General features: G+C 39.3%; 2 protein-coding genes across 3 annotated transcripts; both read right to left on the bottom strand.

Annotated features, from left to right (window-relative positions):
- Positions 1–2,262: 2,262 nt before the first annotated feature.
- LOC109041706 (uncharacterized) lies at positions 2,263–9,507 on the bottom strand. Of its 2 annotated transcripts, none has more exons than XM_072297121.1 (3): positions 8,946–9,507; positions 8,092–8,291; positions 2,263–7,630 (listed from the first exon to the last, which is right to left on the bottom strand). In XM_072297121.1, exons 1-3 carry the CDS (start codon positions 8,951–8,953, stop codon positions 7,503–7,505), a joined length of 336 nt encoding a protein of 111 aa, XP_072153222.1. In that variant the 5' UTR covers positions 8,954–9,507; the 3' UTR covers positions 2,263–7,502. The 2 variants fall into 2 exon arrangements, with proteins under 2 accessions (XP_072153222.1, XP_072153221.1); XM_072297120.1 differs by having other exon boundaries at positions 8,092–8,275.
- Positions 9,508–17,260: 7,753 nt separating this feature from the next.
- LOC140223901 (uncharacterized) lies at positions 17,261–18,187 on the bottom strand. Its single transcript, XM_072296404.1, has one exon. The coding sequence runs from the start codon at positions 18,185–18,187 to the stop codon at positions 17,261–17,263; it is 927 nt and encodes a 308-aa protein (XP_072152505.1).
- Between the last annotated feature and the right edge of the window lie 533 nt (positions 18,188–18,720).

Genomic DNA, 18,720 nt, shown 5'->3' with positions numbered 1-18,720 from the left:
AGTGTTGTGCGATTCTCGCACCATGATGGGGGCGAAGCCCCCCCACATGCCGGCGCGAGGCGCCGGTACGTGGCGCTTGCGCCGCGCATAAATTGGCTGGAGGCCAATTTTTTTTTTACTTCCCGTCCGAGCACATGAACACTAAAAGAGAGAGATGAGGATGATGATTATGATGCTGATGCTGATGATGACCATGAAAAAAAAGGATAACAACGAATGGTGCAGAACAAGAAGAGTGAAAGAAAATAAGCTAGAATAAATTTAGAGAGAAGAAGAGGATAAGTAATGAAAGTGGGAGAAGCAAACAGACAGAAGAAATGAAAAGTAAAAGGAAGAAAGCAGTGGTAGGGAGATTGAAATAAAATAAGAACGTGGAAATAGTGGAATAGCTGTTTCATCGTGAAATTGCACGATTACTTGGAACGTTTTTTAAAAATAGCATTTCACCAAACTGGAGAAGATAAATCAACGTCATTTCATTTCGCCCTCAATTTCAGTGTAGGCAACAGGAGCTTCCGCGTGGTCAAATAGCGGTATCGTCGTGAAATGACACGCTCACTCAGGCAAAATAAGCTCCCATGTGGTCGAATAGTGGCATCATCCCCGAAACAATATCGGCCTCACTGTTAAAAAAAGCGGAGTGAGACTCAGCACAAGCGCGAGTAAGAACAGGCCCTCACTTTGCCGGCCCGAGGAGTCACTCCGACGGAGAATTGGCCGGACGGATTTTGAGTGCCGTACTGAGAAACCACTCCGATTCCGGACAGATTCGCGGGAGCCGCAAATTTAGGGATTCGCAGCTAGGGGATGGTGGAAAAGGGTTAATTGTGGAAATACTTTTTGAAATCATGAACAATAAAAAAATGAAACTATAGGTACTCAATTAAATCGATTTTGAAGATTAGAAATTTTGTACCTACCTTGGGGATTGAACCCGGGACTTTCCTAACACTAACCGAAGAACCTCCCGATTAAGCTATACCGGATGATGCAACCAAGTGACGCAAAAACGGTATTTAACGTCGATTTGAACGGGCCACTAGGATATTTTCAATCTGCCCGAATTTGTCCGTGTATTTATTTTACTTTTTACTTTACTATTTTTCTTAACTTTATTTTATCGTTTCACTTTGATTTATTTCCTTGCTGACTCTATTTTTTCCTTCACTCTTTTTTATTTTTTCAAGCACTTCATTTTTTTCTTTAATTCCTTACGTCTTATTCCTTTACTTTGTTTAATATTTACTGTGATTTCTTCTAATACTTCATCATGATTTTTTGACTTCAGTTTACTCTTTAAATTCATTCTATTCTTTAACATCATTTAGTTTTTTCCCTGATTTAATTTTTTTCTTCATCTCCTTGCTCCCTCTAATTATTTCCTTCAATTTAGTCTTTGACCTCAGCTCAGTTAATTGTATCATATATTTGATTTTCTTTATTTTATTTCTCTTCTATTGTCTCTGTTATTCCACCATTTCTACTCATCTATTATTTTCACTATTCTATTACTTTTTCTATTTTTTCTCTTTAAATTTATCATTTTCATTCTGGGAGTGTTGGGTCTAGAGGGGAGAAGAGACAGTATATAGCGCTAGTGAGGGAGAGGGAGAGAGCGGGGGAGAGAGGGGGAGGGAGAGAGGGAGAGAGAGAGAGAGAGAGGTGCGCGTAACTAAGGACCCTACCGAAGCTCCGCTGCGGAGTGCTTTGCGCCTCATGCGACCCGTCTCAGCATCCTATGCGCTGAATCTCACTCCCATATTCATTCTCACTCCGGATTTTCCGTCGGACGGAATCAACGATTTTTAACAGTGTAATGCTCCCCGTAACTAAATTTTTGGTGAAGCATCTAGACCCGTGACTTCAGTCACGGGCTTTCCGCTAGTCTATAATAGGTATGTCGATACTCTGGAAAGTAACGATATACTGAGTATCGATATACCGGTATCGAGCATCGAGCTGAAGTATCGATACTTTTGAGGTATCGATGCCATTGATACTGTTTTTAAATAATGCCGTAATTCGGAATGGGCGAGAAAATTGTTCTTGAGTATAACATCAATTTTCGGCAACATTCCAATGCACTGGTGCTAACTTCTGATTATCGCCGCTTCAAATTTGTTATTAAAGACGAATTAGAAGAAGAGTGCAGGAGTGCATTACAGTGTTGCCACGAATTAAAGAAAAATATATTCTTTTAAAAAAAACTATTCATTTTAAAAAAAACTAAAGTTTATTTTGAAAATGTCCATCAATTTGCTTCGCAACACAAGAAAATTGGCGTTATTTCCGACCCAACTAATGCAATAGTATTTCTGTTGAAAAATAAATTGTGTGGTGATTCTTGGCGATATTGCAATGTACTCCTAAATTCATATTCTCACCGCATCGAAACACACTTTAGATAACGCAATAGAGTTTGTTTTTACTTTGTTTTATCAAGGAGCATTAGAGGTTTCAAATTTTGAGCACCCAAAATTTTTTAGTCTTTTCAATTTGTCATTTGCAATACTTTTTGTTCATTTTCAATGTTTTACACTTCCACAAACGTAATAATTTTCATGTTCATACTTTTCTGATTCGGTTACTCATACATCAACATATGGAGGTCCATTTCACCAGCCCCCCCACTTCCACAAAATAATATGAAAAATATGCCATCGTTTTGTAAGTGTTTTGTAACGTTTTGTAAGTCTAAAAAAAATTTTTTTAAGTCACTCCAAATGGTTCAAATGGATAACTTCATTTTGGGGGGGCTGGAGAAATGGTATCCCCCTCACTTCGCGATCGATAAATTCCGACAACGCCAACGTTTTGTAAGTGTTTTGTAACGTTTTGTAAGTCCAAAAGAAAATTTTGTAACTCAATTTTTAGAGGGGATACGGCTACCCAAAATTTTGGGGCCAGCCCCCCCACTTCGCGATCGATAAATTCTGACAACGCCAACGTTTTGTAAGTGTTTTGTAACGTTTTGTAAGTCCAAAAGAAAATTTTGTTACTCAATTTTTAGGGGGGATACGGCTACCCAAAATTTTGGGGCAAGCCCCCCCACTTCGCTATCGATAAATTCTGACAACGCCAACGTTTTGTAAGTGTTTTGTAACGTTTTGTAAGTCCAAAAGAAAATTTTGTAACTCAATTTTTAGGGGGGATACGGCTACCCAAAATTATCAAGGTCAATCGCACCGTTCAAATATCCCGCGCAAAGACCACCGGATCTCGCCCGGATCTTTCTCGCCTCCGTGCCATGTTGCCGCAGCCTTTCAACCTTTCCGACCGTTTCAGTGGGACAGAGATAAATCTTATCGTGTTCCTACGCTGCTTAGGGTTACATTAGGTCAGGTTATAGATTTTCTTTCCCGATTTTTGTTCTCGCGGTTTTAAGGGAAGCGTATATTATTCAGCTAAAATTAAGAGGGGTCAGGTTGTTTACATTTCATGGGCACTTGAAAATCCGGTTGTTTCGCTTTAGACAGGAGATGGACCAATGAACATGGTCTGCATTAAATAATTAACGGCACTTATTTTCTCTTCAAAATTTATTGTAAAAAATGATGCACACAACGAGAGGTTCGGAAAGCAACCGCTGAACGGGATACTCTTTAGTTTTTTAAGTCAAATCAGATGATGGTTCAACGGCACAAATGATGTCCTTTATATTTTTTCCCTGAAAATAATGTTTACTGTGAGCACTTATTTCTTCTTCAGTTGCTCATTTCTGGACTCCAAGTCGTGCGATTCGTTTTATACGTGAAATTTTGAAGTTGGAACGCGTTGCGTGGTGTTTCAATTTATACCGTGTATAGAGGTCTATTGTTTGACGGATCCCGATTCACTCAAATATTGATAGGTAGAAATTGGTGGGTATATGACCCCCAAAAGTTTGGACACCTACCCTCTCCTCAACTTTAAAACTGAAAAATATTGGCGATGCAATATTCTTCTATGTGTAGCTCACGAGAAAATGCGGTGGGAAGCAACGAACCGTTTCAAGGAGTAATTAGACTGCATTTTGCAATTTGGAACTATAAACTCTGTCTCATCTGAAAAAACACTCATATGCATAGGGAAACTAATGGCACATACGTTGTTTTTGAACCGGGCTGGAATTTATAGTTCCAAATTGCAAAATGTAGTCCAATTGAAGTTTATCATTTGTGAAAAACAAAATTAGGCATGTAGGAACGAAGGTCGTCTTATTCTTGAGTAATATTTCTGGAAAACTCGCAAACCGCAGAATGGAGAACTTCGGTTCTTTAACCATTAGATGACTAACCGGGTCTACGGGGCCCGACAGCTTTTTATTTTTCGAACCACATGGCTGTAATTGACCGAAAAGTCTGTCCTCCACAAATAGAACTACAGAAACGCTTAAAAACATAATTTTCGAAAAAAAAAAATATTCGAAATTTTTTTTTAGACTGCAAATAGTGTTTCGCGTCTACCCCTAGAATGACTAATTGAGGCCTACGAGGCCCGTATTGAGGCAAATTCTGGTTGTTAAAGTGAATTATAAGATAAACGTGGGAAAATATTTCTTGTCGAGTTTTTAATGGTTTCTCTCAAGTTTGGCTGTAGTTGTTTGACCTGAGAAGCGGTCATGGAGGTATTATACCGCCTGAGAATACTGTCAAAGTACCGTGCTATAATTTCTCACAACTAAAAGGTAACCCCTTTACATCCTCACCGTATCATAGGAAGCATTGGGTGCTTTTTAGATGCTTCTTGTGATACAATAAATATGTAAAGGCGTTACCTTTTAACCGTGAGAAAATATTGTATGCTTTTTTTGATCGTTTTCCCTTAGAAATCAAATTCCAAATTTGTTAATCTCGTGCCAATATACCTCTGGGCTACAAGTTTCACGCAAATCCATCAGCAAAAAACCGAGTTGGCAATTTACGGCCGTTTCGAACTTAATCCAGCTGCCATTTCGAAAATTTTGGTTTTTAAAAAAAAAAAAATCTGACGTCAAATTCGTTATTCTGGTGGCAAAATACTCTCCGTCGCTGATTTTCGCGCAAATTCATGGACGAACAACCGGTGCCAATTTTCGGCCATTTTGAACTTTAACAGGCCGCCATTTTGAAACATTCTGAGGAAATGACTTCGGATTTGTGTAAAAAGTTTTCTTTAATTATGTTCTTTCGAACGAGGTATCGCGAATATGGTCTCCTCTCTTGAACGAAAAGTTAGGGTCCGTTCCCTCCCTCTCCCTCCCACCTTCCGAAGGGGTCCCCCTGAAACCCCTAGGGGGAAGGGACCGATAAGTAGCTCATTTTTACCTAAGCACATCCTTTAAGTTTCAAATCATTACTTCTATAAGGTAAAAAGTTACAGGGGGTGGAAGGGCCATTTGGATCACCCTGTATATTAGATTCTTTTAAATTTCGACAATTTTCTGAAGGAAGCTCCGCCGGCCTCCCGCTTCCATCCCCGATTTGAAGTGTCCGGTTCCGCCTATGAATGACAGTGATTGTTTCCTCTGAGAGGTTTTAGTTCATAATACTAAAAATGTAACAAAATAAGGTCCTAGAGGAAAGTGATTTTTTAAATATTGGTTTTCTTCTCTTGGGAGGAAGCTACCGACCTACCCTCAAAAAATTTTAAGGAAACCTAACCCTGACCCGGATCCGTCTAACTATAGACCACTATACACGGTATAAATTGAAACACCACGCAACGCGTTCCAACTTCAAAATTTCACGTATAAAACGAATCGCACGACTTGGAGTCCAGAAATGAGCAACTGAAGAAGAAATAAGTGCTCACAGTAAACATTATTTTCAGGGAAAAAATATAAAGGACATCATTTGTGCCGTTGAACCATCATCTGATTTGACTTAAAAAACTAAAGAGTATCCCGTTCAGCGGTTGCTTTCCGAACCTCTCGTTGTGTGCATCATTTTTTACAATAAATTTTGAAGAGAAAATAAGTGCCGTTAATTATTTAATGCAGACCATGTTCATTGGTCCATCTCCTGTCTAAAGCGAAACAACCGGATTTTCAAGTGCCCATGAAATGTAAACAACCTGACCCCTCTTAATTTTAGCTGAATAATATACGCTTCCCTTAAAACCGCGAGAACAAAAATCGGGAAAGAAAATCTATAACCTGACCTAATGTAACCCTAAGCAGCGTAGGAACACGATAAGATTTATCTCTGTCCCACTGAAACGGTCGGAAAGGTTGAAAGGCTGCGGCAACATGGCACGGAGGCGAGAAAGATCCGGGCGAGATCCGGTGGTCTTTGCGCGGGATATTTGAACGGTGCGATTGACCTTGATAATTTTGGGTAGCCGTATCCCCCCTAAAAATTGAGTTACAAAATTTTCTTTTGGACTTACAAAACGTTACAAAACACTTACAAAACGTTGGCGTTGTCAGAATTTATCGATAGCGAAGTGGGGGGGCTTGCCCCAAAATTTTGGGTAGCCGTATCCCCCCTAAAAATTGAGTAACAAAATTTTCTTTTGGACTTACAAAACGTTACAAAACACTTACAAAACGTTGGCGTTGTCAGAATTTATCGATCGCGAAGTGGGGGGGCTGGCCCCAAAATTTTGGGTAGCCGTATCCCCCCTAAAAATTGAGTTACAAAATTTTCTTTTGGACTTACAAAACGTTACAAAACACTTACAAAACGTTGGCGTTGTCAGAATTTATTGATAGCGAAGTGGGGGGGCTGGCTCTAAAATTTTGGGTAGCCGTATCCCCCCTAAAAATTGAGGTATCTTTTGGACTTACAAAACGTTACAAAACACTTACAAAACGATGGCATATTTTTCATATTATTTTGTGGAAGTGGGGGGGCTGGTGAAATGGACCTAACATATGGATATTTATTAGAAGAACTTGAGTGTAAAAATAGGAAGAGCAGAGGTTTGAAAGTGCTCTTTTTTAAGTAAATGATTTTTACAGGACTTATTTAAAACACTTCCATAGCTTTCAAAACACATTATAAGGTCAGTATAGCTTCAAACGGATCTATAAAAATCATCTAAAAAAGAGCACTTTCAAAGATCTACCTTAGCTACCTGAGTAGTTTTTTACCTAAGAGGAAAACAAAACTAATGGCGAATACCAAAAAAATTTCAAAGAAGTTAGACACATAATGTCGAAAAACCTTTGTTAAATTAATGAGATTAAACTATTTATCTCTTCAGGAACTAATAAATAAGCCTTAGAAATTCTACTAATGATGAGAGCGTGATGTTTACATCATGTGATGAATCACAAAATAGGTAGGTAAATACCTAAGTCAAAAAAGGAAAAAAGCGCATCGCTCTTCAGAAACATTTTATAAATTGAGAACTTGAAAGTATTCCTTCACATTGACCTTGGTTTTGACAGTAATACCGATCAAATCATAATATAATTGGGTAACTTTGTTATTGGCAAAATCAAAATTAATAAGATTACAGAAATAATCCAAAAAAATTAAAGACAAACTGTCAAAAAATCTCAATCAAATGATTCAAATTAATGACGTCACGAGACTTTACTGCTTTGATGGGGGCTTTAATGAAACCGGCTTCTTGTTCATCCCAGTAAGGAAAGGCCCAAGTGTTCCATTCACATCAGCCTTTAAATTGGTGTGATGATTTTCCCATAAAAGTCTTACCATCTCTGCAACAAGCGAAAAAATGAATTGAAACAGACCAGATTTTATTGCACCTAGCAAGATCTTAGAAATTCAGGTGAATTAAGAGGGAAGAAAAGAAAACCTAACCTTAGACACACGCACACCCTTACCAGACAAAAAACCTAAAGTTGAAAGAAATTAACGATACACAATCTTTGCAATTTGATGCTGCTTAACAGGTTTTTATTTTCCACTACTCAAATGTTAATTTCTTCAGACAGTGCATGTTTTTCACCTTTCGGAAGAAGCCTTAATAAAACTTTCAACAAAGAAAAATCTTTGTTTACTATTCAGACTATAAAATAAAGCAAGTGAACAAATACTAGTAATACTGCGGGAACAAATAAAAATGAAACTAGTTTCTTTTTCCCTCAAAATTTATAAGGCTCCATTATGATTTAAATATTATTTCTATAGCAGAGGTAAACTGAAAATTGAGACTTACCAATAATGACTGAGTAGGTCTCCAGCTGATCGAACGCCCATTTTGTTTCTGTAAAACCCTTTGCATGCCCTCCATGCAGAGAAAATAAGGCTAGAATCTTTTTTGATAGCATCTCTCTTGCCATACCTCTTGCCGTGGCAGTGAGGTTAGAATCATTTCGGTGCATCGACGCAAAACCCTTCACCTGGAGGAAAATTAAACTGTCGCTCATTAATTGACTGAAAATTTGGTTTCATTAAGGCCCCAAGCAAGTGCTTAGTTATAGAACAGATTTAGTTATATTATAGTTCAGTTTTAGTATAGAACATTTTAGTTCATCTGGGAAGACCGTTCAAGAAAAACAGAAAAAAGGTCATATTTTCATATTTTTTATTTTTATCAGGGGTATTTTGGTGGATAGCTTCGGGTACTACTTTATTCATCCAAACATTTTTCTTTTCAACCTCTTTTACTACCATACAGACTGAGCCTGGAGAAGCGGAACCAGGGTATTGAAAAGCAGATCATGTCCTGAAAGACCGAGTGGGCCAGACTGGCGCTAAAAATTTTTCTCTCCATTTAAACTCCAAAGTGAGGACTTAGCTTTTCTTAATACAGTCAGTAAATACTTTAAGAAATATAGAACTCAATATTAGGAAGGTAATGGCTGAAGTTCTAAGAAAATCCTGGAAAAATGTCATTGTGCTTCTCGTCCGATATTTTGATTTTTACACTTACAATTAAATTTGTCCACCTTTTTATTGTTACTGCAAAAATGGTTTCTGTAATACAAAATAAAAAATAAAATAATTAAATTATTTTTACTACACCAGTTTTTGATAGGTTCAGCTTTTAATGACTGTAAATATACTTACAACTTCATCCTTCATAGTGCCTTCTTTCAATTTCAGTTTATCTTCTAGCTTCTTCAATTTCTCTTCAGTGTCAGTTTCCGCCATCTTGGTTCGCGAACCGGCATCACATCACATTCACCAACACTTCAGGAGAACTTCCAACTTACACAGTTACACCAAAAGAATGAAAGTTCCACAGTTTCTAAATTAGTTTATTTCGCGTGCGTAAAACAGGAACACTTGTATAAATGCTAATTTAAGCACGATGAGAGCAAATACCAGACACGAAGCTACAAACGAAGGCAGGCAGAGCGAGCGAAGCGAACAAATCAACAAAATCCGTTGAAGATGCGCGAGCGGCGAGCCACGCAGACGGACAAATTCTATTGGTCCATTGTAGCGCGACGCGAATGCGGTCTGGCGGCAGCAGCAGCAGTCTGGCGATATGTTGTCGCGAGACTGCGAGAGTCGTGATTATTTTATTGCAATGAAGTTGCGATTTTCCGCGTTCCTAGCATCACGCGAATATGCAACATCCACGCCACTCGATAAGTTGCGATTTTCTTACCACATTAGTACAACATATTGCAAATCATGCAACTTGGGAAAGAATATTCTTTGAAAAAAATAAACCATGATGTTTGTTCGGCCTCCTTTAAAAAAAAAAAAAAAAGTAGCGGAATTTTTGAAATACCATGACCGAGATACGCACTTTCGCAGTGTAACTGTCCAGATGTAACATGTGTCATCATGGCATTAATTCATATACCTTGAGCTGTTGTTTTATTGAAGATACATCGATATAAAGCGTAAACTATAAAAGCTTCCAGAATCAACCCTCTGAATAAACGCACTCTTACATTATTTTAAGAGTATTTTATTTTCCAGGAAAACAAAGCGTCTAAATAAAATCAAACGAAAGATACAGTACAAAAACATAGAGTACAAACAGTCGCAATGTAAATGGGAGAGCTGGCACCATGTTTTGGTCGACGATTCCCGAGCCCGGTGTGCGCCGAGTCACTTTTTCGATCTTAAATGGCGGTGGCTCTTTGACTAATGTAAGATTGCGTTTCCTTAAAGGGAAATTTAATTCAAAAGAATTGTATCAAGAAATTTCTTTTTCTAAAGATGTAATTGGTATAATCGGGAGCGTATCCGAATCAAAAGAGGTTCCAACAAAAAAAGGAACAGAAATACTGAAGAAGGAAATCGTTCTCCACGATCACAATTTATCGTCCGTAAGTATCCACGATTCATCTCTTTTTTTTGCTGCATAGTTGAGATTAAATAGTCATTCCGGTTAAACCAACAATTCACCGCATTTAAAGTGAGATATTTTATTGGGTTAGTTTCATTATAAACAAATAAAAGTATATAACAATTTTGAATACATTGAAACTACTCTGAAACAAAATATCAGTAACATCAAAATGATATTTATGCATGTTATTTCAATGTAACCACAAAAAAGTGGGACAATGGTGTTGATATGGTTTTTTAAATATGTTAAGTTTTTAAATGATGGTACCTACGGTATTTTTTTCCATACACATTTAATCAATTTTAAAATACCTAACTTTCACAGATTGATCTGATTCCTTGGGGAGATCAGTCGATGCTCTTGGGAAAAGAAGATGAAAATGTGGTAATTTCAATCTCAAACGCTATAAAATCGTCCTATATGGACCAAAATCAACTATCGCGGGCCTGGAACAGTCATATAGACAAAAATCCTGAATCATCTGAAGCTACCGAATTATATACTTGGTTAATAGAAAGAAAAGATCTCGATTAAATTTCATGACATGTTGTTTCTTCTTTCTAAATTTATTATAAATTTAAATTTTTGTTAAATGATGATAAATTCAAAATTCCAATTTCAATTTCCACAATTTCAGAACATGTTATATCTTCCTCTAAAATTTATTGTCAATTCAAGTTTCTATTCAATTATAATAAGTTTCAAAATTCCAATTCCAATTCCAATTAATAATGGATATGTTTCATGGGTGAGGAATTTACGATTTGACTATTAATTCTTTTGTAAAAGTTGGCGAGAAACATGATAGTGCCACTGGTTTTCCCTGAAATAAACTCCCAAGCTCAAAAAAAGGCTCTCAAAGTTGAGGCCTCAATGGAGACAATAGATTACAATAGATTAACCTCTTTATCAAGACAAACCCTCTATGCAAAATAGGGAGCAAAGAAATTGACAGGACTGCCACTTTATTTGGGGACTCTAAAACTGAAAACACGGCAACCCTGCTAATGTATTTGCTCCCTGTCTTTGCATGGAGAATTTGTCTTCATGTAGAGGTGGACTCTCAGGATAGTTTAGGATATCCCCTCCATTACAGCCTCAACTTTCAGAGGTTTTTTGAGCTTGGAGGTTGATTTCAGGGAAAATCAGTGGGACCATCAGTAGTATGATAATGAGGATATACCCACACTTTTGACCTTTAAGACGGCACCTACGTGACCCCGGTGTGACATCACTAGCGACTGTTGCGGGAATCGGTGTGACGTCACTGGCGACTGGTTGCGGGTTGCCTACCTATCGTTGCCAGTGTTGTAAAATTGTGCAGAACCAATGCGATTACCAGTGTTGTAAAATTGTGCAGAAAAATCGGAATTAATTTACGGTGAGGGGTGGGGTATGGTGCATGATTTTACAACCATGATGTGTCGTCACTAGCGACTGTTGCGGGTTGCCTACCTATCGTTACCAGTGTTGTAAAATTGTGCAGGAAAATCCGAATTATTCCGCGATAATCTGGCAACAATGTTATCATGTTACGAGGTGTTGTAAAATTGTGCGGAAAAATCTGAATTTTTTTAGGATGAGGGCTGGGGTATGGTGCATGATTTTCCAACCACGGTGTGACGTCACTAGCGACTGGTTAATTGTTGCGGGTTGCCTACCTATCGTTACCAGTGTTGTAAAATTGTGCAGAAAAATCGGAATTAATTTACGGCGAGGGCTGGGGTATAGTATATGCTTTTACAACCATGGTGTGACGACACTAGCGTAGACTGTATCGTTACCAGTGTTGTAAAATCGTGCAGAAAAATCTGATTTAACCGGGGAGGGGCGTGGGTCACTTGAGAGTTGACTGGTTAATTGATGCGGCTTGCTTGCCTGTTAGGGACGACGGGTAAGTTTATTCGTTACCAGTGTTGTAAAATTGTGCAGAAAAATCGGGATTATTTCGGGGTGATGGATAGGAACAATTAGCTTTTCTTAACCACAACCGATTAATCCCTGCGGTTAGCCTACCCAACCGGGTGAAACGTGATAAGTTTACCTCCCAAAACCTTAAAACTTCCCCGTAAATATTAAAAAAAAGGAAGGAAAAACGAGAAACAAGGAGTAATACCAGTGTTGTAAAATCGTGCAGAAAAATCTGATTTAACCGGGGAGGGGCGTGGGTCACTTGAGAGTTGACTGGTTAATTGATCCGGCATGCCTGTCACGGGCGACGGGTAAGTTTATTCGTTACCAGTGTTGTAAAAATCGGGGTTATTTCGGGGGGAGCGTTGGACCATGATATAATATGAAAGCATTCCTTTTAAATATACTTACAACTTCATCCTTCATAGTGCCTTCTTTCAATTTCAGTTTATCTTCTAGCTTCTTCAATTTCTCTTCAGTGTCAGTTTCCGCCATCTTGGTTCGCGAACCGGCATCACATCACATTCACCAACACTTCAGGAGAACTTCCAACTTACACAGTTACACCAAAAGAATGAAAGTTCCACAGTTTCTAAATTAGTTTATTTCGCGTGCGTAAAACAGGAACACTTGTATAAATGCTAATTTAAGCACGATGAGAGCAAATACCAGACACGAAGCTACAAACGAAGGCAGGCAGAGCGAGCGAAGCGAACAAATCAACAAAATCCGTTGAAGATGCGCGAGCGGCGAGCCACGCAGACGGACAAATTCTATTGGTCCATTGTAGCGCGACGCGAATGCGGTCTGGCGGCAGCAGCAGCAGTCTGGCGATATGTTGTCGCGAGACTGCGAGAGTCGTGATTATTTTATTGCAATGAAGTTGCGATTTTCCGCGTTCCTAGCATCACGCGAATATGCAACATCCACGCCACTCGATAAGTTGCGATTTTCTTACCACATTAGTACAACATATTGCAAATCATGCAACTTGGGAAAGAATATTCTTTGAAAAAAATAAACCATGATGTTTGTTCGGCCTCCTTTAAAAAAAAAAAAAAAGTAGCGGAATTTTTGAAATACCATGACCGAGATACGCACTTTCGCAGTGTAACTGTCCAGATGTAACATGTGTCATCATGGCATTAATTCATATACCTTGAGCTGTTGTTTTATTGAAGATACATCGATATAAAGCGTAAACTATAAAAGCTTCCAGAATCAACCCTCTGAATAAACGCACTCTTACATTATTTTAAGAGTATTTTACTTTCCAGGAAAACAAAGCGTCTAAATAAAATCAAACGAAAGATACAGTACAAAAACATAGAGTACAAACAGTCGCAATGTAAATGGGAGAGCTGGCACCATGTTTTGGTCGACGATTCCCGAGCCCGGTGTGCGCCGAGTCACTTTTTCGATCTTAAATGGCGGTGGCTCTTTGACTAATGTAAGATTGCGTTTCCTTAAAGGGAAATTTAATTCAAAAGAATTGTATCAAGAAATTTCTTTTTCTAAAGATGTAATTGGTATAATCGGGAGCGTATCCGAATCAAAAGAGGTTCCAACAAAAAAAGGAACAGAAATACTGAAGAAGGAAATCGTTCTCCACGATCACAATTTATCGTCCGTAAGTATCCACGATTCATCTCTTTTTTTTGCTGCATAGTTGAGATTAAATAGTCATTCCGGTTAAACCAACAATTCACCGCATTTAAAGTGAGATATTTTATTGGGTTAGTTTCATTATAAACAAATAAAAGTATATAACAATTTTGAATACATTGAAACTACTCTGAAACAAAATATCAGTAACATCAAAATGATATTTATGCATGTTATTTCAATGTAACCACAAAAAAGTGGGACAATGGTGTTGATATGGTTTTTTAAATATGTTAAGTTTTTAAATGATGGTACCTACGGTATTTTTTTCCATACACATTTAATCAATTTTAAAATACCTAACTTTCACAGATTGATCTGATTCCTTGGGGAGATCAGTCGATGCTCTTGGGAAAAGAAGATGAAAATGTGGTAATTTCAATCTCAAACGCTATAAAATCGTCCTATATGGACCAAAATCAACTATCGCGGGCCTGGAACAGTCATATAGACAAAAATCCTGAATCATCTGAAGCTACCGAATTATATACTTGGTTAATAGAAAGAAAAGATCTCGATTAAATTTCATGACATGTTGTTTCTTCTTTCTAAATTTATTATAAATTTAAATTTTTGTTAAATGATGATAAATTCAAAATTCCAATTTCAATTTCCACAATTTCAGAACATGTTATATCTTCCTCTAAAATTTATTGTCAATTCAAGTTTCTATTCAATTATAATAAGTTTCAAAATTCCAATTCCAATTCCAATTAATAATGGATATGTTTCATGGGTGAGGAATTTACGATTTGACTATTAATTCTTTTGTAAAAGTTGGCGAGAAACATGATAGTGCCACTGGTTTTCCCTGAAATAAACTCCCAAGCTCAAAAAAAGGCTCTCAAAGTTGAGGCCTCAATGGAGACAATAGATTACAATAGATTAACCTCTTTATCAAGACAAACCCTCTATGCAAAATAGGGAGCAAAGAAATTGACAGGACTGCCACTTTATTTGGGGACTCTAAAACTGAAAACACGGCAACCCTGCTAATGTATTTGCTCCCTGTCTTTGCATGGAGAATTTGTCTTCATGTAGAGGTGGACTCTCAGGATAGTTTAGGATATCCCCTCCATTACAGCCTCAACTTTCAGAGGTTTTTTGAGCTTGGAGGTTGATTTCAGGGAAAATCAGTGGGACCATCAGTAGTATGATAATGAGGATATACCCACACTTTTGACCTTTAAGACGGCACCTACGTGACCCCGGTGTGACATCACTAGCGACTGTTGCGGGAATCGGTGTGACGTCACTGGCGACTGGTTGCGGGTTGCCTACCTATCGTTGCCAGTGTTGTAAAATTGTGCAGAACCTATCGTTACCAGTGTTGTAAAATTGTGCAGAAAAATCGGAATTAATTTACGGTGAGGGGTGGGGTATGGTGCATGATTTTACAACCATGATGTGTCGTCACTAGCGACTGTTGCGGGTTGCCTACCTATCGTTACCAGTGTTGTAAAATTGTGCAGGAAAATCCGAATTATTCCGCGATAATCTGGCAACAATGTTATCATGTTACGAGGTGTTGTAAAATTGTGCGGAAAAATCTGAATTTTTTTAGGATGAGGGCTGGGGTATGGTGCATGATTTTCCAACCACGGTGTGACGTCACTAGCGACTGGTTAATTGTTGCGGGTTGCCTACCTATCGTTACCAGTGTTGTAAAATTGTGCAGAAAAATCGGAATTAATTTACGGCGAGGGCTGGGGTATAGTATATGCTTTTACAACCATGGTGTGACGACACTAGCGTAGACTGTATCGTTACCAGTGTTGTAAAATCGTGCAGAAAAATCTGATTTAACCGGGGAGGGGCGTGGGTCACTTGAGAGTTGACTGGTTAATTGATACGGCTTGCTTGCCTGTTAGGGACGACGGGTAAGTTTATTCGTTACCAGTGTTGTAAAATTGTGCAGAAAAATCGGATATTTCGGGTGATGGATAGGAACAATTAGCTTTTCTTAACCACAACCGATTAATCCCTGCGGTTAGCCTACCCAACCGGGCGAAACGTGATAAGTTTACCTCCCAAAACCTTAAAACTTGCCCCGCAAATATTAAAAAAAAAAGGAGGAAAAAACGAGAAACAAGGAGTAATAATAATTATATTATCAGTGTTTATTGATTCGAACGATTCACAATTTTTACATTCTAAACAAAAGATTTCTACAAACTAAGGTGTTACATTCATTTTTTTTATTTTCTTTGAAACTACAATATTCTTTTTATATTACCCGACAGAGTCTGATAGGCGTAAACAGATTTATGGATTAAAATTGCGTAAACAGTTGTCCCAGCCGGGAAATTTTTGAGCGACTCTACCTTGATTTGAATGTCCAACGGTCCAGGCTTGACGATATCCTCGTAAATGCATTTCATGATGAACATGGGATTTTGCGATTTGAATTGAGTCATGGTCAGTGCTGGTTCGCAAAATTTTTCCCCGTTCGAAAAATCTGTGATGAAATTCAAATAGTTTTGATAGAAACTCAAATACTTTTCCTTTTCGAAATTCTCGTTGAGAGCCTCGTACGGGAGGCATATTCCCAAACCCCGCGTGGATTGTGAAATCCAGTTTAAACCCCAACCGAAGCCCCTTGTGCGGGTCCGAGACTCCTCCGCACCGGCTCGGCTCAGGTAGTCTCTCATCTCCGTCCAACCTTCATGCCCTTCCTCTGATTTCTTCTCAACAGTTTTGGCCACGAATTAATCGATGTAATATTTATTTATTCAGTTGAATCTTTTGAAACAGCAGAATTTGAGGACTTTTTCGGTAAAAGGGCGAATGGAGCTTGCCATGCTGTTGCGATTGCGCAGTTTTCTTACCGTTCGCTGCAAATGAAATTCATTCACAGTCGATTTATGTCCTTTAAATCGCCAGGAAAAACTCTGAGCAGATTCAACGAAAAATAAACAGCAAAACAGTCGGATAGAGAACTACGTTGCACAATCTTAGCAGCATGGAATTTTCCCCGTTTCCGTTGTCCATATCGGTTGGACAAATATCCCGAGTAACAACACGTGCTGTTCGGCACGAACATCCCTTGGACACTGAAAAATTAGGAGGCAACATGCCGCCTGCATCAATATCATCGATGTTTGGTATTTGAAATCCATCTCGGAAGAGACAGGGTATGACTTGACTCTGACCTGAAAAAATCGTCCCAAGTGGATCGAATAATCACGGTTTTTCATGAACAAGTCAATGGTGCATTTCAAAATGCACTCAACATGTGACAACTCTGCGAAGGGCTTGTTTTGAGGAGGAAGAAGATATTTTCCGGAAAACAAAAAGAGTGGACCGCGAGGTCACCCCCATTCATTCCGAAGGGTTGAAGAGACGATCAGACGGCGCGGCGAGACGCGAGACGGGAGAAAGGAGAAAGGAGAGAGGATGGCCGCAGTGCCCAAGGCCACTTGCTGAAGAGGCCCATGCCGACCGCGGCAGGGCTCAGAAGGCAGCGGCTAACGATTTTGAGGACAGACTAGATTTTTCACAATCCACGCGGGGTTTGGGAATATGCGTACGGGAGGCAAACGCTGTTCAGATACACTTTAAAAGAAAGCAAGTTGACGTGATCGAATTTGCTAGCATCGCTTTCCTCGCTATCCGAACGATTCGTTTGAAATACCAGAATTATATACGACGGAGCTTCCACGTTGGTCGTCGTCATCAATTTCCACGTGTCTTTGTCGCTCGTCGGCAGTTGCGGGTAGATGAAAGTCTCGAAACTCGTGATCGGAAGCAATAAACTAACATTGTTCTTGACCTTGTCGAGAAGCGTTTTTTCTGTTGCCAGATTGAATTTAACTTGAGGCATGATCCATTGAACTTTTTGCAGAGAGATGGAAATCGAGCCCTTGTCCTTGCTGCCCGGTTTGATCAGATAGCAATTTTTATCGGTCCTCGATCGGATCAAAATGAGTTCTTGCCGAAGACGGACCAGCGGTGTTTTCACATCGGGATTGAAGCCTAGAACCATGCTGAGCGGTATCATCCCGTAAAAAGTATTGTCCGAAGCGCATCTGATTGGCGTTCCCCATCCGGCGATTTGGAGAGCGTTCAGCTCTTGAGGACTGCTCGTCAACAGAGTTTTACACGTTGACGTAACACCGACCGAACGTGCTCGATCCACTTCCTCACCGTTGATTTCGTATTTAATTTGCTCGAACAGGTACAAAAGAACGTTATTAGTCATTTCATATTGGAAATCAGCCGCCGTGGACCCTGTCTTAAGCGTGACGTCGATCGTTCCTTCGACGTAAATTTTTGAATCGCCCGGTACAGTGTAGAGATCCTGGCTGTTGATGGGTAGACGAATTTCATCGTTATTCTTGAACGTTGCGTTGTACGGGTTATAGGTATGGTATTGATAGTAAACTACGTTTTTTAGCGAGGGGTCCAGTGTGAACGCCTCCATTTCGATATCCGATCCTCTTCTTCTTCTCCTCGTTGTCGAGTACAACGTAGCCGAATTGTGCGAGCAACCGTTTATTGTATTCGGTGAGCTGTTTCGGCTCCAAACTCGTCACGCGAACTGGTGCGAATCCCGGTGCGACTCGTTTATTTATAAATTTAAATTTACCCATGATTCTTCTTCTTCTTCTCTCTGATGTGAAGACGTAGCGTCACCTCTTCTCCTCCGAAATTCACCGGGCGCCCGTCTTGATCCACGAGATCGATACGCAAGTGATCGATGGAGCCTACGTTGATCGGACTGTAAATGATCGTTTGCGGTGAGAGCGACATTTTATATCCGGGCGCTACGTTGAGGCTAAAGGCGAAAATCGTATGAGCCACCTCGCCGTTCACGTAACTCCCGCTGGAAAGATTACATTCCACACGGATCAAGTTGATCGGTACGATGTCCACCGGTCTATCCGCATCGTGCCATTCGTTGGCCACCAGCAAACGATTCGAAAATCCCAATAGCGGACCGATCGACTCTTCGAT

Source organism: Bemisia tabaci, chromosome 2 (genome assembly GCF_918797505.1).
Source record: "Bemisia tabaci chromosome 2, PGI_BMITA_v3".
Taxonomy (NCBI): Eukaryota; Metazoa; Arthropoda; class Insecta; order Hemiptera; family Aleyrodidae; genus Bemisia; species Bemisia tabaci.
Note: the sequence above shows the minus strand (reverse complement) of the source record. Positions and strands in the feature narration are given on the sequence as shown.